The 19,303-nt window shown below is 30.7% G+C and overlaps 7 protein-coding genes across 12 annotated transcripts; 3 read left to right on the forward strand and 4 right to left on the reverse strand.

The window, feature by feature from the left end:
* Positions 1-918: 918 nt before the first annotated feature.
* Positions 919-7,067, reverse strand: LOC117208679. 4 transcript variants are annotated; one of them, XM_033449964.1, is made up of 13 exons: positions 6,524-7,062; positions 5,771-5,955; positions 5,279-5,570; positions 5,084-5,190; positions 4,872-4,999; positions 4,644-4,780; positions 4,463-4,578; positions 4,265-4,388; positions 3,979-4,204; positions 2,719-2,886; positions 2,457-2,642; positions 2,299-2,381; positions 919-2,209 (listed from the first exon to the last, which is right to left on the reverse strand). In XM_033449964.1, exons 2-13 carry the CDS (start codon positions 5,952-5,954, stop codon positions 2,080-2,082), a joined length of 1,881 nt encoding a protein of 626 aa, XP_033305855.1. In that variant the 5' UTR covers position 5,955; positions 6,524-7,062; the 3' UTR covers positions 919-2,079. The 4 variants fall into 4 exon arrangements, with proteins under 4 accessions (XP_033305855.1, XP_033305853.1, XP_033305851.1 ...); XM_033449962.1 differs by having other exon boundaries at positions 2,071-2,209; positions 2,457-2,657; positions 4,469-4,578; positions 4,644-4,783; positions 6,524-7,067; XM_033449960.1 differs by having other exon boundaries at positions 2,071-2,209; positions 2,457-2,657; positions 4,644-4,783; positions 6,524-7,066.
* Positions 7,068-7,783: 716 nt separating this feature from the next.
* Positions 7,784-10,413, forward strand: LOC117208683 (succinate--CoA ligase [ADP/GDP-forming] subunit alpha, mitochondrial). Of its 2 annotated transcripts, none has more exons than XM_033449969.1 (7): positions 7,784-7,998; positions 8,737-8,972; positions 9,040-9,261; positions 9,398-9,502; positions 9,619-9,822; positions 9,952-10,086; positions 10,165-10,413. In XM_033449969.1, the coding sequence occupies exons 1-7, from the start codon at positions 7,962-7,964 to the stop codon at positions 10,249-10,251; spliced, it is 1,026 nt and encodes a 341-aa protein (XP_033305860.1). In that variant the 5' UTR covers positions 7,784-7,961; the 3' UTR covers positions 10,252-10,413. The 2 variants fall into 2 exon arrangements, with proteins under 2 accessions (XP_033305860.1, XP_033305861.1); XM_033449970.1 differs by having other exon boundaries at positions 7,785-7,998; positions 9,619-9,798.
* Positions 10,414-10,474: 61 nt separating this feature from the next.
* On the reverse strand, positions 10,475-11,713 carry LOC117208685 (UDP-N-acetylglucosamine transferase subunit ALG13 homolog). The gene is made up of 2 exons (XM_033449973.1): positions 11,419-11,713; positions 10,475-11,312 (listed from the first exon to the last, which is right to left on the reverse strand). The coding sequence occupies exons 1-2, from the start codon at positions 11,509-11,511 to the stop codon at positions 10,893-10,895; spliced, it is 513 nt and encodes a 170-aa protein (XP_033305864.1). The 5' UTR covers positions 11,512-11,713; the 3' UTR covers positions 10,475-10,892.
* Positions 11,714-11,744: 31 nt separating this feature from the next.
* On the forward strand, positions 11,745-13,461 carry LOC117208682 (RNA 3'-terminal phosphate cyclase-like protein). Its single transcript, XM_033449968.1, has 7 exons — positions 11,745-11,946; positions 12,036-12,275; positions 12,374-12,540; positions 12,615-12,789; positions 12,864-13,014; positions 13,084-13,188; positions 13,257-13,461. Exons 1-7 carry the CDS (start codon positions 11,805-11,807, stop codon positions 13,399-13,401), a joined length of 1,125 nt encoding a protein of 374 aa, XP_033305859.1. The 5' UTR covers positions 11,745-11,804; the 3' UTR covers positions 13,402-13,461.
* LOC117208681 (tRNA-specific adenosine deaminase 1) lies at positions 13,450-14,989 on the reverse strand. Of its 2 annotated transcripts, none has more exons than XM_033449966.1 (3): positions 14,223-14,989; positions 13,886-14,137; positions 13,450-13,783 (listed from the first exon to the last, which is right to left on the reverse strand). In XM_033449966.1, exons 1-3 carry the CDS (start codon positions 14,909-14,911, stop codon positions 13,504-13,506), a joined length of 1,221 nt encoding a protein of 406 aa, XP_033305857.1. In that variant the 5' UTR covers positions 14,912-14,989; the 3' UTR covers positions 13,450-13,503. The 2 variants fall into 2 exon arrangements, with proteins under 2 accessions (XP_033305857.1, XP_033305858.1); XM_033449967.1 differs by having other exon boundaries at positions 13,740-13,783; positions 13,996-14,137.
* On the reverse strand, positions 14,911-16,500 carry LOC117208684 (glyoxal reductase-like). Its single transcript, XM_033449972.1, has 6 exons — positions 16,228-16,500; positions 16,018-16,098; positions 15,820-15,927; positions 15,429-15,715; positions 15,148-15,349; positions 14,911-15,083 (listed from the first exon to the last, which is right to left on the reverse strand). Exons 1-6 carry the CDS (start codon positions 16,286-16,288, stop codon positions 14,944-14,946), a joined length of 879 nt encoding a protein of 292 aa, XP_033305863.1. The 5' UTR covers positions 16,289-16,500; the 3' UTR covers positions 14,911-14,943.
* Positions 16,501-16,624: 124 nt separating this feature from the next.
* On the forward strand, positions 16,625-18,521 carry LOC117208680 (trafficking protein particle complex subunit 12). Its single transcript, XM_033449965.1, has one exon. The coding sequence runs from the start codon at positions 16,828-16,830 to the stop codon at positions 18,397-18,399; it is 1,572 nt and encodes a 523-aa protein (XP_033305856.1). The 5' UTR covers positions 16,625-16,827; the 3' UTR covers positions 18,400-18,521.
* The last annotated feature ends 782 nt before the right edge of the window (positions 18,522-19,303 follow it).

A 19,303-nucleotide genomic window follows, 5' to 3' on the forward strand; every position in this document is an offset into this window, starting at 1 on the left:
ATAATGGTGTGAAAAATGTTTACAAATTCGCCAGTTTATGGTCCAAAGAATCTGTTGATGTTTGAAAGAATTTCATCTGATATTGGATATACTAATATCCTTTATCCTAATACCTTTTATAACTAACTAATAAATAATAAGAAAAAAATAATAATAAAAACTCTGACTCTAACTCTAATAATAAAAAGAAAGAAAGCTTAAAATTTCAGAGGATATATCTTTATTCCATTAGTTTTATGTAAAAACTATAGATCCTATAGAACTGTAATAATACATATTTTCAAGTAATATATATATATACTCTTCCCTCATTTCTACTAAATGTCATGCCGATTAGTCATAAATTTGATAGGCATCTCGCAGATGAAGGACTTTAAGTAACTTTTGCATATCTAAAATCGTCTCTTGTGTTGCAAGTTCTCGTACTACTGTCTACGATTATCAATTATAGTGAAAAAAAGGTAAACAACCGACTGTGACTCTGACTCACACGATTCGCATGATTATACATACCTTAAGGTGAGGTGTTTTTGCTAGGAGCAGCGTAGTCTCATGGACGCCCATGCTGATTCTTTTCTCTTAGTTTTTATTTCTGTTCCATTTTTGTACCTTACATAAAATTGAAAATAAATGGTACGAACGCGACATCTATGCGCCTTCTGTACGACATCTGTACGTATATGTCGGACAGTTCATTTGACGAAGCCCATTGGACGAAGAAATTGTCTCGAAAAAGGGATAATGAGCGGAAAACTTCTGATAAAAATTGTTGAGTTGGAAAACAGTACAACTATTAAGCGTACAATGTAATGGAAATATTATAGCCCTTTACAGTTGACATACTCGATCGAAGCAAATTTATCAAGTATTATTATTATATGCATATATCTAAATAGATAAATATTAATAAACAACAGATTATCTGGAAGTAAATATATTTTAGATTAAAGAGTAACAGACATTTACAATACTTTTCGATTACAGAATCATAAATGTACAAGCATAATAAAAGCGTATCGTCATCATGACGGCAGTCGAATTTGTAGACAATTTTATTATGCCGCCACAGCGCCGACATTCAAATGCAAAAGGATAATAATTATTTTTATTACGCACTAGACATAATAATAATAATTTATTGAATATTATACAAGGTGTTCCATTCAACTTGATGAAATAAAATACATGTCCTTTTTAATTATTACTAACTGTACCAATAAAATGATGCGGAAATGAAGTTTAAAATAGGAAGTTTTTTTCTAAATCATTATTTTTTTCATTAAACTTCACGATCATCCATATTTTCTTAATAAGATGATATACTCTTTTATGTAGAATAAAAAGTTATTAGTAAAGAATTGTTCGAGTACAGTTTTATTAAAAAACTAGTTTAATATAAAAACTTACGAAAGGTATACATAGCCTCAAAGAATCGTTCGACGCGGAAATATTTAATAATTCATTTCGACAAATCATTAAATTATGTTTAGCGTATATAAAATTTATATATCAGTATAGCACCCAGTGGAGAATTACCGTAACACAGGAGTAATATATTTTTACGTAATTATTATTAATTTACATTCGTTTCTGTTCTAATTTAGAAAATTCATTGTATTGGCTGTTATGATTGATTAATTTCTTTTTATGTATCACATAATAAAAGAAGTAGAATAAAAAACCACGAAGAGATGTACCACTTAAAATATTTGCTATAATCTAACAATGTTGTCATCCGAAACATTTCATACACGTATAAATTATCGATCAAATTACATGACTTATTAATATAATAACGAATAATAAACAAACCTAACATTTTTTTATGTACACTATTATTAATACCCATGACACGGATGTAAAGATAATGAAAACAAATCTCTCTCCTACAACTCCAGGAACTTAGTTCTATTCCATTATCGATATTTTGATTATTCACAGTAAAATTTTTTTACATCAACATTCATAGCAGTGTCAGAAAAAGGTTTATTTATGAATAGGATCTTTTAAAATACTTAGATGTGAATATTACCTGATTATACTTAAAAACGAAAACGGATGGTTAAAATCGACCTTAAACTATGCAGTGCTTTCAAGCTCCTTGTGTAAAAAAGTTTCAATATCCACTCGACATATAGGACAGCGTTTATTAGTACATAACCACTGATCGACACAGTCTATGTGAAATAAATGCATACATGGAAGCCTCCTGTATAAAAAACAATATTAGAAAAATATAATTTGTGAAAAATTAATTGCTGAAATTAATTTTCATTGCGTATGAGAATTAATTTGTACCTGACACTTTCGCAGTCTTCGAATTCGGATAAACATATAGTACACTTTTCAATAGCGTCTTCACTATTTTCGACTTTTTTCTCCTATAAAACGAGAAAATATCACGAAGTAAGGATGATATGATAATGAACATATACGTCAATTTTTACGTAATTTACCCGTTTGTACTTATGACGGAATGTGTGACTTTCTATTGACTCCTGTGTAGCTCCGCAACTAATAGCGGCCATGCGTCGTAGGTCAACAAGGCGCATATAATTCTCAAGTTGCGCCGACATTTGACGCGCTGGGTGCAGCAAACCCAAAGATGGAAATGGCATCATGTCGTGAGCATCAGATCCTTGCTGCGTGAAACGCATCTGCATTACATAACAAGTATAAAAATATATAGAATTCAAAGTACTGTGTTTGAAAGCATACCAAATGGAGATGTTGTAACCAATTGATATGAATATGGTGTCTATGTTGTGGACCGGATGGTCTTCGATGAGGACCATAATGATGATACATATGATGTACATAAGGATGAACTGGCATTGAAGGCAGCATAATGGGTTGTGTTGGTAACTGGCCACTCAAAGGACTTTCCTAAACACAAAAATATAAATCAATAATTATAAAATTTAATAGAAACGAAAAGGAAATAAATTATAAATTCATTGTAACATTAAAATCATATGTATGTCGGGTTTACATTAGAATTAGGGTTAGGAGCGTGAAACGAATCTTCGTTTGGATTACACGTGTCGTTATGCAATAGAGAAGACATCGACTAGTGCAAATACGATTATCATAGAACTGGACAAGTAACCGTGGTAATTAGATACTCGAGAAACTAATGACAATGATCTTAGGTTCAATAACGAATCCGCGGTCGACGGGATGATAGATGAACGTGCTCACAAAATCTAAGTCGGACGCGTAATATTCACTGGTCGTAAGGGGTTACTCTTTTCGTCGATGAGATCGCGAGAGAGAATGAATTTCCCGTCCCGATGATGCCACAGAGAAAAACTATAATGGGGTGTGTCTAAGGACACGAGATCATCGGATTCGTCGAGAAAAGCCTTCGTTCAGAAAGTAAGGGAAATTGGCGTTGCTGCTAATTGGTCAATCTCCATATCGGTGGTTAGAAAAAGATGCTAGCCGCCCTCGAGGGAAAATTGCTAGTGGGAGACGCCGTTCGTTGAAAAATAGGTCTCCTCTATTTTCTCGTAATTGGGACAAAGACTGTTTGTTTGAAGGACTTTAGTTAGCTAAATCGGGATTTATAACGGGCCCTCGGGCTACCTGAATATGTACTGCGGAGACACATCGACATTTGGCAATCATCTTACTCGAAGAATAGGGTCTGCGTGTGGCGAGCTACGGGACAGAGACCGTTGGAATGTTTACTGTCGAGTGTTACAACTATTTCCTTTTTAAGGAGAGCTATAGAATTACGCCATGCCTTTGTTAGACAAAGCGTTCATCCCGTGACCGTGGCTACATTCGCCTCGAGCCAAAGCTCACTATCACTAATCTCGAACAATTACAATCGGATTGAATAACTACAATTGTTTAATTACAGCTATCGTAGACTCTAGATTACAATGTTGCGGGATTATCCAAAATTCCAGAGGCTCCGGTGTTCTTTCGTCTCCGACATGTATAATATAAATCTTGAATGCACTGAATTACCTGAATTATTTCGGGACAAGGCGGGCTAACGCTTGGTGGTCTTCTAGCCTCTGGATGACTATAAACAGTAGGTTGTTGAGGTGGTGGCAAAATTGGAGGCGGGAAATAATTCTCTGCAAATGTCATGTTTTCTGCACCGTTGCAACGATTATTCGCAGAATTAGCATTTCCATTGTTACACGTATGTTGGCTTGCTTGATGCACATGTGGATTGCACGACGTTGTACTACGAAATATAAAAAGTATTGTATGATGTGAAATTTCCAATATTTATTGTAATACTAACGTGTGATGTGTTGAGAATCTTGGATGAAGACTCCGCCTATGTACTTCTTGTACACGTTGTTGCATCCTCCATAGTCTTTCTTGTACTGGATGCATACGTGGTCTTAACATTCCTGTAGAAGCATCTATAAAAAAGAACAAATTCGAAATAACATCACTGAAAATTTTGTTAGTCTTTCTTTTAATTTTTCTATCATACCTGTACCTGGTATTTGATTATATCTTACAGGTATAACAGGAATTGGAATTCTGTAATTGTGGTGTATACATCGACCATGATATATATGGTCATGCAAGCAATAAGTGTTGTGCCCACTGTAAAAAAATTATTAAAATCAGTAATGAAGCGTATTATACATAAAATAATTTGTTATTCATACCTAGGTACATAGTCCGTAGTAGCCGGAGTTACTACCGAAGTTGTAGGAGTAGGAGGTGTATGCTCTTCATCTGATTCCACAGTTAAATCAACTACAGTTACTGGACGATTACCTTCCTCATTATTTTGTGCAGAATTCTGCTGTTAAAATATAGTAAAACGCTTTGTATCTTAAACTCTTAACATAAATTATATTTTTAAATAACTCAACATAATAAAGCTATTTCACCTTATTATTATGATTTACTGAAACAAGAACTTCAACTGATCCATCTTCGTCATCACTACTAGTAGCATCATCACTACTCGAGGACCAATCTAATTGTAGATCAGGTGCTGACGGTGTATCATCATTTTCTATCCAATATAAAGTGAAACTATATAAATTATCTGTTTATTACTTTTTATTCATATATTATTCATGTGAAACAAAAACCATACTTGTTGCATGTGTAGAATGTTGCTGAGAATTAATTGTATTTGGCAAAACTGAGTGATACAAAGTATTAACTTCATTGGCACTGTCATTTTCCATATTTTGCATAACTCTGTTTAAAACATTTTCATTAATAATTATTGTTCTAACTAAGTACAAATCTATCACAAAAAGTTTTAAACTTAATTCTAAATTCATACTTGTTAGAAATTCCATCTGATGATCTAGATGGTCCAGCTACACCCAAATTATCAGAGTGTTGGTTGTTGAATGATTTACGGTCTTCATTTTTTCTACTTTTATGTTTTACTGGAGGATCACGTTCATGTAATATTCCTCCTGCTGTTTCAGGCCCATGTAAATAAGTTCCAAAAACAAAATTACTATTTGAAGCAGTATGATGAGATGGATTTACATAAGGATTAATAGGAACCACATCTAAATCTTCTACATCACTTTCTGCAAATAAGTGATCATATTCCATTTCGTTGCCTAGAATGAAAAAATTGAATATTGAAGTTATTTATGATCCCTTTGTATGTTTATTTTCGTGTGAATCATTTTATATACATTTAATTTTATTAAAAACATAATTCAACGAACTCCATTATTGCTTTATCTAGTGGAAATTCAGTACTAAAAATATGAAAAAATGAATTAATATATGTCTTATATCGTTATTTCGTCTCTACCTGAATTAAATCTTGGTTGTGGAGAAGGATCAACTGTAGATGTAAAAGCTGTATCAAATATATCTGCTAAAGAAGTAGAATTTGCTTCCATAGAGGAAGTTATAGATTCTGCATGATACAAATTATTTTGTTCGTCTGATTTAGTTTTACACCAAATATTTTCAGAACTTGCACTTTCTTCCATCCTGTTTGATAAATTCAATTAATTATCATTAACATAAAACGTTAATGAAAATATATCACTATAAAATGTAAAATAATTGATTAAAATAAATACTAAATAAATAAAATACTAAATGATTGAAAAAAATTGTATATTCCGGCAAAGAATATAGACATATTTTCTTTACTTCTCAATGACAGAGCTTTCGTTTATCTTAAAAAAAATACACTCTAAATATATAACAATACTAGTCTTTTATCGTAATGAAAATAATTCGATGACACGTAATACATAACGTATATATATATATGTATATATACGTATATATATGTATATATATGTATATATGTATATATCAATATATTATATTATATATATATACTAAGAAATTTTTGTGCTATATATGAACAATGTAACTAATATAACTTTTTAAATTCAAAAATATAATTTTCTCCAATTACGTTTGAAATTATATTTGAAACCTTCGGCATTTGAAATAATTTTTATTGTTCCCTTTCATAGATGCTTGTTGGAATGGTATCACGAAAGAATGGAAACGAAACACTAGAAACTGTTGTAAGAGCGTATACCTTGCAATTCCTTCGATGGTTTTGTAAAATGCTAAGGTTCTCTTCACCACGTCATTTTTATCAAGATATTTATTTTCTATACATCACTGTCATTTATGTCGTTCTATCTATGCCCATCGATGTTAACTTCGTAATCGAATCACTACAAATTTTAACAAACTATTCGATCCATATGAAAAATTTGTGTATAATTAAATTCTTATATCAGCAATAACAATAAAATCGAAAAAGGATTTATGTAGACTTTCTTTCAGTAATATACATTTGGCAACTATGATACCATCAATCGTAACTTTCATTAACTACGCTCACTTTTTCGGTGGCCTCCGTTGATTATACAGCATGCTACCTTTTCTTTCTATAAAACTACCACTATATTTATTACCAATTTTCGGAGCATGAAGTTGATTATCCATGTGATACTAATTCTTTTACGATGTATTTATTTAAGTTTCTTACTGCATTATTCTAATTTTACATTTTTATTTAAAACGTATGTACCTGACGAAAGACGAGTAACTCTGGCACGATCTTATAATTAGGTGTCGTCACTCATATACCAAAAGCATAGAAGAAACCGTCTGAACATTGAATCGTGGAAAATCAGCATGAAAGACAAGAAAGTTTACGTTCTGCGCATGCATGACATGCTATAAATGTCTCAAACAGAGATGGAGACACTCTACTCACCTGTGTCCATCTCGCAAGAACGAGAACTTTGTTGTCTTCCATGTTGATGTTTCATGATTCAACTTTCGGACGGTTTTCCCCAGCGAGTGTCGCGATCTGTTTATATGACCGCGAAGTCTAGTGTATATTTCAAAGATATAAATAGAGACAAAGCTAATCCCCTATATTTTTAACAACAAGAGAGAAAGAAGTTGCGAAATTACGGAAATTTTTTATTAATGTTTAACTTCTAAATTATATGAAATCTATATACCTAATTAGATTTTAAAGTATATCTCATTACATCAATATAAGGTATATCTCATTATTTTAGATAGAAATGTTATATCAAAAATAAAAAAAAAAGGAAATAGAATTTAAAAATAAACGAGAAACTATAGAGGTACTTATTTCTAATGTTTAATAATAAACAAATGATAACTATTTGATTGTTCTGACATGTCTAAAATCGCGTACAAGATTACCTAGCAATAAAATTTTTGCGTTGAAAATTAGCTTGAAGAAAATATTTTATAGAAGAATGGACCAATCAGTTCGATGTTCAATGTTCCTGTCATTTGACAAGTTCATAGCGAATCTGGAGCATTAGATATACTTAAATTATATGTACATGTGCTAAGTACAATTCGTCCGTGTATTTTCTTTCGAACTTGACCTCGGTCGTCCGCTGTGGTAGTCCTCTAATGGTGATCCTCTAATAATCCAATTTCGTTTATTGACTATCTTAAGAGAAACATTAATTAAAAGAATGGCTGTGGCTATCAGAACATTTTCAAAATTCACAGGTAAGATGAGAATAATCGTCCGAAATTTTTCGATGTTAAAAGGAGACCTTTGTATATTTCGAAATATAATTGTAACATGTTTGTGAGATATCGTAATATTTCACGCCCATTTCTCGTGATACTCATGTTCTATCATTTTTTTTAACTAAAAATACTTTAAATAAATTCTATTTATGTTATCATTTTCAATTATATAAGGACATATGTAATTTTTCATAACTTAATATTTTTGACAATATATGGTTTTAACTCAGTAGATTCAACAATCTTAACTATTAATTAAACATTATATAATTCCATATTAAGTCTTTGTGTATTTCACATAGTTGTACTTTGTAACAAAAGCTTCATAATTCTTTTCTTTTTATTATATTTTATTTGTATCATACATATTAATTTGATTTTATACAACTATTAAATACAATGGCATAGTTTTTTTAATACGTTAATTAATCTGCTCTATCAGAATAAGTGTCATATTAATCATTGGATAATATACAATTAATGAACCTTGACCCAAAAGTTAAGAAATTTGATATTATCCCTATAAATAACATCTATTTGCAAATAATGTTTAAAGCAATGCCTTAAAATCTTTTTATGCCATAAAATATGTATTATTTTATTATTATTACATTTATTACAAGGAAGGTCAAAGTATATTAGTATTTACATTCTTTTAGAATCTCATTTCTTAAAAAAATGTTCAAAAAAAAAATCATTTCTTGTATGTTTCAGTCAGAAACTGTGGTAATTTATTACGTACCCAAATAAGGTTCAACTATGTAGATACTAGGAAAAATTTAAAAATTGATTCCAATACCAAAGTTATATGTCAAGGTTTTACTGGCAAACAAGGGACATTTCATTGTCAACAGGCCATTGAATATGGTACTAAAATAGTAGGTGGTGTTAACCCCAAGAAGGCTGGTACAGAACATCTAGGAAAACCAGTTTTTAAAAGTGTGAAGGAGGTGGGAAAAGAACATCCATTTTATATTTTATACATTTATAAATGTATTAATTGTGCTTTTCTTTTAGGCAAAGGAAGCTACAGGTGCTACCGCAACTGTAATTTATGTTCCTCCTCCAGGTGCAGCTGCAGCTATTATGGAGGCAATAGATGCAGAAATGCCATTAATTGTATGTATTACTGAAGGTATTCCACAACATGATATGGTCAAAGTTAAAAGACGACTTTTGGAACAAAACAAATCTCGTTTAATTGGACCAAATTGTCCAGGAATAATAGCTCCAGAGCAGGTGCAGATATTTAATATTTATCAGTATTTAAAAATTTGTATTTTACATACAAATTATATGCAAATTTTTAAATTTAAATGTATAATTATGTTGATACATATCTATATGGTAACATATAACAGATATCTATTTGTAGTGCAAAATAGGTATTATGCCAGGACATATACATCAAAAAGGAAAAATTGGTATTGTGTCAAGATCAGGAACATTAACATATGAGGCTGTAAATCAAACAACCCTTGTAAGTGAATGATATCCTTTTTGCTTAAAAAACATAATTCTTTTTTAAATAATACAATAAAAAAGTTTTTTAGAATAATTTTGTAATAAGAAACTGTAAGAAAATTTTTCTTTAAGGCTGGTCTTGGGCAAACACTTTGTATTGGAATTGGTGGTGATCCATTTAATGGAACAGACTTCATTGATTGTTTGGATGTATTCCTTAGGGACCCAGACTGTGATGGTATTATAATGATTGGTGAAATTGGCGGCAGCGCAGAAGAATCAGCGGCGGAATATCTCATTCAACATAATACTGTTGGTTGCTCTTCTAAGTTACTGGTACCCAAATCCTCATCCTATCTTAACTTACCATTCCTTGTATTCCAAGAATCGTTCTGTATCCTTATAAGTGCAATTCATTTTTAAATATTATCGAATACGAATGTAATATGCCTGGTATAATCATAGGGAGGTAAAGCTAAACCAGTAGTGTCGTTTATTGCTGGTATTACTGCTCCACCTGGTCGAAGAATGGGACACGCAGGAGCTATCATTTCAGGCGGAAAGGGAGGCGCTCAAGATAAAATTAATGCACTCGAAAAGGTATTAACTTGTTTGCTATTTACAATAAAACCCATATTTTCGTTATGATAAATATAAATATTGTTTTACTTTATTCAGGCTGGTGTAATAGTTTCAAGAAGCCCTGCGCAAATGGGAAATGAACTTTTGAAAGAAATGACACGTCTTGGCTTGGTCTGTAATTAAAGACACATGTCACTAAAAATATACATATGTAGTTTGCTTCATATGGATGTATCTTCATACAATAAATTGAAAGTATAAACAATGCTAGGACCGTCTAAGAAATCGAGAAAACGATATAATGCATTGAAATGTTCAAATTCATTAAATCGTTGATAACAATGATTATGTTCATCGATAAATCGAGGTTGCTCGATTATCTTATTCCTAAAAAAAATACTTGCAAAGAAATATGACACTTTGTTAAAAAACTAAATTTATGTTAACATTGTACAGTATTTAGAAAATATTTTTACTGATATAGCTTTTATTTTAAAAATTAGCAACCATCTAAAGATGCTATAAAAAGTATCTAACAATAACTGCCACTATTCTTCGTTACCATTTTTATTAACCAGAAATTATAAATTTTTCTATGCTATTAAATCATAATTTTAAGGAATAGTTATTTAAACTATATTGTTGTAAATTATACTAAAGCTATATCTGTTATAACAAATAAAGCTGTTATATATCCATATTGTAAAACAATAAAAATCTAAATATATTAAGCAAAATATAAACATTAACCTCTTAAATATTTTTGTTTATTATAAATAAGAAATAAAAAACTGTATTTCTTGGAATATTTTTCAAACTTTCTTTCATGGTAAAAATCCCATTATTTGGTCTATAAATTTGGCAATATGTCTACTCCTTTTATTAACAAAAGGTTTTAACTGAGTAAAATTCATGGTTTGTATAGTGTTTAACAAAGTTTTACAAGTACAATAGTACAAATGTTTATCTTCATAGAGTTGCTCAGCTAATTCTAATTGATGATTATCCATTAAATTTTCATTTGCAACTACAATTAAATTTTTTCTACACTCTAAAGCATCTAAAATACTTCCTGCTCCTGCGTGACTTATAATAAGATCAGCATTTTGTACATAGTTAATTATATCTGCGCTTAAATTGAAATATTCAATATTGACAAAACCACAACGTGGGGTACAATCTGGTACAAATAACGTTCTGCCAACTTGCAAGATGATTTCATGATATCCTTTTGACGATAATACCTAAAATAATATATGTTTAAAAAATTACTCTAAATTGGGTTATAGATTTACTACTAAATGTTTTTATAACTTCATATTAAGAACTGAAATTCTCATAGTCTTTTACCTCTAAAACTTCCGAGCTAAGCACTGTCTCGATTAGTTCATCAAATTTGGTTGTGCCAACAGTAACAAATATCCTTTGTGTCAATTGTGTCATTTTAAATATTTAAAAATATTATAGATTCGAATATTAATAAAATCATATATCACTATCTTAATTGTTGTTGGCAATAATATATTGTTTTTCAACAATTCGGCAAAAATATTCAATAATGTTGTCAAATTGACATTTGTTCAATTTGTACGTATCAGAATTGTACCGACTGTACGAAAAAAGAATAATATAGAAGAAAAACTGTGCTTGATAAAACAGTATTATGACGTCAGAAAGTTCCAAGTTCCATGTTTCCATCACATCGATTTGTTTACCGCCGCGAATTTTAATAAAACATGCCAGCCGAAAGAAAAAATAACGTTCTAACATACGAAGGGTGTAATTATTTACGATATCGCTTATTATTGTCAACATTATCCGGCAAGCCTGTGCGAATTACAAATATTAGAGTTAAAGATGACTATCCAGGAGTTAAAGGTTAGTTTAAACATATACTTCTTTTGAAAATATTCAAAGATTTATATATATTATATTTTTATTATTATTAATATATTCATTATGTGTAGAGTACGAAGTCAGTTTTATTCGCTTATTGGATAAAATAACAAATGGATCAAGAATAGAATTAAATGAAACAGGAACTAATTTATATTATAATCCTGGATTATTGTACGGTGGTGAATTAGAGCATGATTGTAGTGTACAACGAGGTATTGGTTATTATCTAGAAGGAATTATGATGTTAGCTCCATTTTGTAAAAAAACTGTGGATATAAAACTCAAAGGAATCACTAATAATACAATAGGTAACTAATCCTCCATGATAAATTTTTAAGCACAGAACATTGTCAGTTATTGTAATGGCAAACAGCTAAAAAATTATATATATGTCATTGTATTTAAGATCCTTCTGTGGACAGACTGAAGGCATGTGCTGTACCTATATTGAAAAAATTTCTGTCTGGTGATAATGAAGTTATCTTTACCATTAATAAAAGAGGAGCTGCACCTCTAGGTGGTGGAGAAATTAAATTTAAATGTCCTCCTAGTCGTAATCTTAGAAGTATCCAAGTTAGTAGAAAGTATATCTTCTTTATTAAAGTATTTATAATTTATAACTTAAAAATAAAAAGGTGCATATGTAGTTTCAAAATAGTGGAATGGTGAAAAGGATCAGAGGTACTGCATGTAGTATACGTGTATCTCCTGCTATTGCTAATCGAATTGTGGAGTCTGCTAAAGGTATACTGTTAAACTTCCTGCCAGATATTTACATTCATACAGATCATTGTAAAGGTGCATCTAGTGGAAAATCACCAGGTATGTATTTAGTTGTTCGGAAACTAATAACGCTAAATATATTAAATATCATTAAATACTTGAAAATATGACAGGTTTTGGAGTAACTTTATCAGCTGAAACAACAACTGATGTTATTTTTGGTGGAGAAGCATTTTCACCTCTAATGACAGCAGCTTCTTTGCCTTGTGTACCAGAAGATATTGGTAAAGAAGCAGCTATGAAATTAGTTAATGAAATTTACAGGTAAAGCAAGCATAACTACTGAATATACATCAGATAATGAAAATATTATATAAATATATATTATTTTAGAAATGGTTGTGTAGATTCAGCTTTTCAAGCTATGACTGCAATGTTTATGGCATTGGGTAGGAAAGATGTGTCTAAAGTTGTAACAGGACCTTTATCACCAGCAATGTAAGTAGCTGTTTTATACATTTGTATTTATCCTAAAATGATAAGACTGATGTATGATATTATCACAGGATACAATTTTTACGCGATTTAAGAGATTTCTTTGGAGTTGTTTTTAAAATCGAGCCACTTAAAGAAGAAGATGAAATATTAGAACAAGTTGTCTTAACCTGTATAGGTGTAGGATATACTAATATAAATAAACGAACATTGTAAAATAGTATTGTACTTATTTTTTATATGTACCAATTTTAAAAGTATATATGTTTGTACATATTTATAATCTTCTTATTTGTATATTAAAGAATATTAAATATTCTACAACACAAATGTTTGTAACCAAATTGGTTTAGAAGGCCAAGCACAAAAAGACCCTGATTTTAAAGTGTTCCACAAGCTTTGATAATTTTTGGACCACATTTTACAATCCAAATAGGTAATCTTTTTAGGATGTCTTATATTACAATCAGGGTGTTGATATTTATCACAAGTTTGCAAGAACATTTCAAAAAGAGCGTGTCTCGTTACAAGTAGATTGCTACCTTTCTTTTTTTTTGTAGCTCCTTGCTTTCTACCCTCAACCGCTACTTCAGTATCGCTATAAATAAACAATTATTAAGACCATCTTGTTTAAAAACATAGCTTTATCATAGAAAAAGTAAATATAAATATTTAAGTAAAAGTGAATATTAAAGATTACCGATTTCTTACAGCACACCATATTATACTCGATGGACATGGATGTTTCCTTTCAGAATTTTTTTGTTGTTTAAAGTAAAGTTTACTTTGTACAATCTTTAGTTTATGTACTTTTTCGTTGAATCGTTTGTACAATCCACGTTCCATCGCCTCTAGAGAAAAAGGAGAATTGCCTCCAACTACAATAGTTTCCATTTTTATTGGAGGTATCAATATTGATAAAAGTGATCCTTGTACTCCAAGTAAATTCCATCTAAAATCAATAGATAAAGCTTAATTTTCATATTCTATAAGAATACCATTTCATATTAATTGTAATATTACACAGTTGTATTTACTTTGCCATTTTGTCTGAACAAGATAAGCTAAGAGTAGGATTTCCCCTTCCTGGTTTAGTACGTAGCGGTCCAACCACGTGGTAGTTTATTCCAGGTAAATGAGGATCTTGGCATTTTTCGGATTTTATGCATTTTGCACCAGTTCTATATATATCTTTAATTATTTGTTTTTCTTTTTTATCGGTATTTGATTCTATTGTTTCTACTCTGTTATTATAATCACATTTTATTATTTTTGCTGGAGGCGCATCATCTTCATAGAATTCTTCTTTCAAAAATATAGAACAATCTCCACAAGGAGTTTGACTCGTAAAGAAATGAAACGATATTTTATCGTTTATTTTAATTTTTTTCTGATCATCTATTGTAAAAACATCACTTTTAGAGTCACTGAGTAAGAAATTGATTTGCTCATATAAATATCTCAAAAAGGCACGCCTAACAAGAATTTCTGCATGAGAATCACTTAATCTGCAACCTTCCTCATATATTTTCGTATTTATTAAATCTAATTTTCCTAAGCATTTTGTGCCTGTAGCAAGAGCTACTAAAGTGAGCGAGTTGTCCTTTTTTTTTAACACTATGCCTGATAGCACAGTCCACTCCTTCTCTGATGGTTTACCATTCTTACCAAGCTTATTATATTTTTCTAAACAAAGGTGTGCAATCTGATCTGCAAGATCTTCCATGTTTTTTTTTATTTTATTTGCATTTAATCTATCTAATACACATTGGAAGGGTCCCAAGCATATTTATGTTGAGGTAGAGAAAATAAAGCTCTCATACTTTCTTCATCAATAACAAAATCTAGCTGTATATTATCTCTTATATGTTCTTTCTTTACAGCTTTGGGAATGATGCCTGTAATAATATCATTAAATGATACATGGTAGAAATATTCATCTTAAAAATGAAAATTATTTACCAATTCCTTGTTGCAAAGCCCAATTTAATAATAATTGTGCTGGTGATACATTAAGTTGAGTAGCTATTTTTACGACAACTGGATCTCTTAAAAGATTAGTACTGCTACTAGTTCCTAAAGAAGAATATGCTTGTACATGAATCCCTTTGTTATTGCAGTACTTAATTAATTCTTTTTGATGATAATGTGGATGCAACTCAACCTATAATACAAAAATATATTTCAATTTTTTAATTAATATAAATTAAAATACAAATTAAATTCAGGTACAATTGATTTACTTGATTAACACTTGGTGGTGTATCTTTACAATTTTGCAATAATTCTTCTAGATGTTTGATTGTATAGTTGGATACACCTATGGATCTTATGTACCCTTGTTTCTTCAATTCTACTAGTTTATCCCAAGTCTTTGCTCTTAAGCTTGGATTATTTATTGAACTTTCTGAAATATTGGCTGCACCTGGCCAATGAATCAAGTACAAATCAATGTATGTAGTATTAAGTGCTGTAAGAGATCTTTGTACAGACTTTTCTATTCCTTTTGGATCTCCATGTTCACTTGGTGCTATCATAAATATATGATTATGATATATTTATATATTTGTATATATATTTAATTTTTTAAGTCTAACATGCTTTATATTATATAAAATTATTATTGATACATACAAAGCTTAGTTGTAATAAATATATCACTCCTTTGAAGATTATATTTTGGTAATAAATTTTTCAGAGCATAGCCAATATCTTCTTCATTTCGATACACTACAGCTGTATCTATATGTAATAAATAAGAAATGATACATTTTCAGAATATATTTATAATAGGACAAATTAATAATGTTAATAATTTCACTAAATACATACCAATAGAACGAAAACCAACTTTTAAACTTTCATCTACTACTTCATATATTACATCTCTCCCTTGAATTTTGTATGTTCCAACTAAAATGATTTAATATTTTATAATAAGTAATAGTAACAAGTGTCCTTTACCATTATTTTAATATTTCCTTCAATACAGACTTAAATACAGTAAAAAATAGTCTATTTCTTATATTTTAATGATCTTACATCCAATAAGAGGCATAGTATAACCACTTGAAAGGAGAACATTTTTCGCTGCATTGTTCATATTATACTTAATTTATAAAATTTCTTATAATCTCCACTTGCACTCGTATGGAATACATATGGTATATATTGTCATTATCATTTTATAGTGCCATCTTTGATATAGTGATATTAAATAGAAAGAAATTAATTTTGTTTCAATGTTGAAAACTATTTTCTAGTCAGATATGTACGACTATAATTTTCAGAATTAAGTACATTATTATCAATAACTTATTAGAAAATTTAATTATTATATCATAATTATGTCTTCAACAATCAGAATATTACATTTTTCAACTAAACTTAGTGATTATAGCAGAAATTTATTCATATTGTAGCACAAAAGATTGTATAAAAATATCAATGATTGATAGACAAAAACAGATGCATAATAACACGTTCTATTATACACATAATTCGTGGCAGAATGTCTCCATCTGATTTTGACAGTTGACGTCTAAGGTATTTTCTTCGATCTAATGTTTATAGGATTTTGTAAATCATATAAATAAATGTATATATAGATTTTCAAGTGAAAACAAAATAGTCAGACGTAGAATGGCCGAAGAAAATGAGAATTCACAGCAGAAATGCGAGACTACTGAAGAGGTTACGAAAGAAATGGAGACAGATATCAGCCGCTATTTTGAAAATGCATCTCGCACGATCTTCGATGAGATCGTTTCGCCTAAAAAGGAAGATTTATTCGACGTGCAAAGAGGTTCTGGAAGTCGAATCCCGGATTTTGAATTACTGACGGATCAATCGAATGAATTTTTAAAGAGTAGTTCATTGCTTGGTAACGAACGACTTGATCATAGTGGCACGAACGATGTACACAGAGATGCGTGGATACCTTCTGAACAGACCAGAAAAATCTTACGAAACTTAGCCACGTCGACTGCTGGGACTAGTTTCCTGGATAGAGAGAACTTAACGATGCCAGGACTTGCAGTTCAAGGGGACATGCCCAATTTGATAAAGAGTACTGTTGTAAGATTCCTAGGTGAAGATGAAAATATACAGAGGCATGTGCTCACTGCTTCTGATGTAACTCAAGATGAACGTGGCTTAAGGACATTAATACAAGCTGGTTGTTACAAAGCTGCAATAAATTTATCAGGAAGATTATTAGCAGTATATGCTCAAGGATATGGCAAGATAAATCAACCTAGTAAACATTCTCCACATTCTTTGCAACTGTGGTACACGAGGCTAGCTCTTTTAACCAAGCTCAAGCAAATTGATATTTTAGAGAATGAGTCAAAACCATTTGGTAATCTGGATAAACCAGACATGTATTTTACATTTTATCCTGAACTGTATGGTACCAGGCCAGGTTCTATGGCTTCCTTTTCCTTTAGACTACTTTTAGCTGAGATTCCAATGTATTGTGCAAAACCAAAACAAGCATTGGATAATCTTTATAAGATTCTAGCAATTGTGAACCAAATTATAATCAATTTTAGCAATGGATTTAATGGAGATGGATCTCGTGTTAAGATTAACCCTGCAGAACAAGAAGATGCTATAAGATTGTGGAAAGGCAGAAGATCCAGGACTTTTATATCTATTATTAACTGTGCTGTTAGCATGAAAAATTATGTATTGGGTATAGATATTCTAGGAAGACTTTGTGAATCTGCAGATTGGTCACCTGAACAAATGGATGCATTGAGATCTAGTATAGGTAGATTACATCTATTTTTGGGAGATGTTTCGGCAGCAGAAAAATTTTTAATCAATCTGCATAAAAAAGAGAGCGGTCCTACTGTTCGAGAGTTAACAGACAGAGGATTAATGGCAGTAGCCCACAATTCTTTTCAAGAAGCATACAAGTGTTTCCAAGCAGCAGAAGCATTGGATCCATCAAACATAGCACTAATTAATAATATGGCTGTTTGTCTTTTATATACAGGCCAGTTAAAAGCAGCAGTGCATTTATATGAAAGTATGATAACAAGAAATCCTGTAAAAAGTTTACAAGAACCTGTACTGTTGAATATATGTACATCATATGAATTGCATACAACTCATTGTAAACAACCGAAGTTACATTTACTGAGTCAATTGAACAGGTATAAAGGAGATGCTGTAGATATACAGTGCCTGAAACTCCCTTTAAATTGAGATCTTTCCGTTTGTCCATGTACAGTATATGATAGAGCGAGAATGAAATTTTAAACCTGTTATATAATTATGAACATGGTTGCGCCGAGTAATGTATAAATTTTAACAATAAAAATCAGTTTCTTAAAAGATCAGTATTCTTTCTTGTGCATTTTTAATCTAATCACAGTTATTCAGTTATTTGATATTTTAATTTTTTGCATATTTTTTTTAATTAATAGATAATATTGCTAAATTATTACAATTATATTTAATCACAGACGAGCTGTAAAGTAAATCTGGCACGCAATGCGTTTTAGTGTTTCATGTTTTGGAAATCATCTGATACCCATTTTTGTGCCACATGCGACATTGTCAATTAAGTATAGTAGTGGCATCTAACGAGTACTATCCTCAGTCAATGGCAGCGGCACAGATGAGGAAACGAGTGTAGTTAATGGTAATGGCATCACTGACGAGGTACAAAATAGATGTGACATATGATCATTTTTCATGTTCCGCCACCGACGAGCTACAGAAGTCTCTATCTTTACAAGGTGGCATTGACTAAATACATAATAGATCTGACATTATTCATATAAGACAATGAATGGAATATGGACCTTACCTGCTTAGACAAGTAACTTAATCCCCTCCTTAATCACAATAGGCGGGAATACTGAACAAATTGGCTTCGTTTCTGAGCCCTAATGGGTGTGGTCATTTAATCGTTGACTCCATTATTAGTATCAATAGACAAAGCTATTCCATTATAATTTTGCTTCTAACATTTACTTATACATTTGTAAAAGTAGTTTCATTTTTAGCTATAGATGTTATCATCGTCTTTTCAGTAAGAATGCGACAACATCTCGATGGATAGAGCTATGTATTTGATTCTGATGTAGTACATATTTCTAAAGGG

This window comes from Bombus bifarius, unplaced genomic scaffold (assembly GCF_011952205.1).
Source record: "Bombus bifarius isolate JDL3187 unplaced genomic scaffold, Bbif_JDL3187 scf7180000008155, whole genome shotgun sequence".
Taxonomy (NCBI): domain Eukaryota; kingdom Metazoa; phylum Arthropoda; class Insecta; order Hymenoptera; family Apidae; genus Bombus; species Bombus bifarius.

What these genes read in the sequence shown, in the direction of transcription:
- LOC117208685 (XM_033449973.1), bottom strand. Translation starts at nt 11,511, where the DNA reads ATGACACAATTGACACAAAGGATATTTGTTACTGTTGGCACAACCAAA. An exon ending in TTAGCTCGGAAGTTTTAGAG is followed by an intron (nt 11,313 to 11,418) that starts GTAAAAGACTAT and finishes ATATTATTTTAG; the next exon opens with GTATTATCGTCAAAAGGATA.
- LOC117208682 (XM_033449968.1), top strand. Translation starts at nt 11,805, where the DNA reads ATGCCAGCCGAAAGAAAAAATAACGTTCTAACATACGAAGGGTGTAAT. An exon ending in TGACTATCCAGGAGTTAAAG is followed by an intron (nt 11,947 to 12,035) that starts GTTAGTTTAAAC and finishes CATTATGTGTAG; the next exon opens with AGTACGAAGTCAGTTTTATT. An exon ending in GTAATCTTAGAAGTATCCAA is followed by an intron (nt 12,541 to 12,614) that starts GTTAGTAGAAAG and finishes GTGCATATGTAG; the next exon opens with TTTCAAAATAGTGGAATGGT.
- LOC117208681 (XM_033449966.1), bottom strand. Translation starts at nt 14,911, where the DNA reads ATGGAAGATCTTGCAGATCAGATTGCACACCTTTGTTTAGAAAAATAT. An exon ending in TGTTCAGACAAAATGGCAAA is followed by an intron (nt 14,138 to 14,222) that starts GTAAATACAACT and finishes TATTGATTTTAG; the next exon opens with ATGGAATTTACTTGGAGTAC. An exon ending in TGGTGTGCTGTAAGAAATCG is followed by an intron (nt 13,784 to 13,885) that starts GTAATCTTTAAT and finishes GTTTATTTATAG; the next exon opens with CGATACTGAAGTAGCGGTTG.
- LOC117208683 (XM_033449969.1), top strand. Translation starts at nt 7,962, where the DNA reads ATGGCTGTGGCTATCAGAACATTTTCAAAATTCACAG. An exon ending in GAATAATAGCTCCAGAGCAG is followed by an intron (nt 9,262 to 9,397) that starts GTGCAGATATTT and finishes ATCTATTTGTAG; the next exon opens with TGCAAAATAGGTATTATGCC. An exon ending in AAATTAATGCACTCGAAAAG is followed by an intron (nt 10,087 to 10,164) that starts GTATTAACTTGT and finishes TACTTTATTCAG; the next exon opens with GCTGGTGTAATAGTTTCAAG.
- LOC117208679 (XM_033449960.1), bottom strand. Translation starts at nt 5,954, where the DNA reads ATGGAAGAAAGTGCAAGTTCTGAAAATATTTGGTGTAAAACTAAATCA. An exon ending in ACAACCAAGATTTAATTCAG is followed by an intron (nt 5,571 to 5,770) that starts GTAGAGACGAAA and finishes TTTTCATTCTAG; the next exon opens with GCAACGAAATGGAATATGAT. An exon ending in AGATTCTCAACACATCACAC is followed by an intron (nt 4,205 to 4,264) that starts GTTAGTATTACA and finishes TATATTTCGTAG; the next exon opens with TACAACGTCGTGCAATCCAC.
- LOC117208684 (XM_033449972.1), bottom strand. Translation starts at nt 16,288, where the DNA reads ATGAACAATGCAGCGAAAAATGTTCTCCTTTCAAGTGGTTATACTATG. An exon ending in TACTATGCCTCTTATTGGAT is followed by an intron (nt 16,099 to 16,227) that starts GTAAGATCATTA and finishes AAATCATTTTAG; the next exon opens with TTGGAACATACAAAATTCAA. An exon ending in AGTTGGTTTTCGTTCTATTG is followed by an intron (nt 15,928 to 16,017) that starts GTATGTATTTAG and finishes TATTACATATAG; the next exon opens with ATACAGCTGTAGTGTATCGA.
- LOC117208680 (XM_033449965.1), top strand. Translation starts at nt 16,828, where the DNA reads ATGGCCGAAGAAAATGAGAATTCACAGCAGAAATGCGAGACTACTGAA.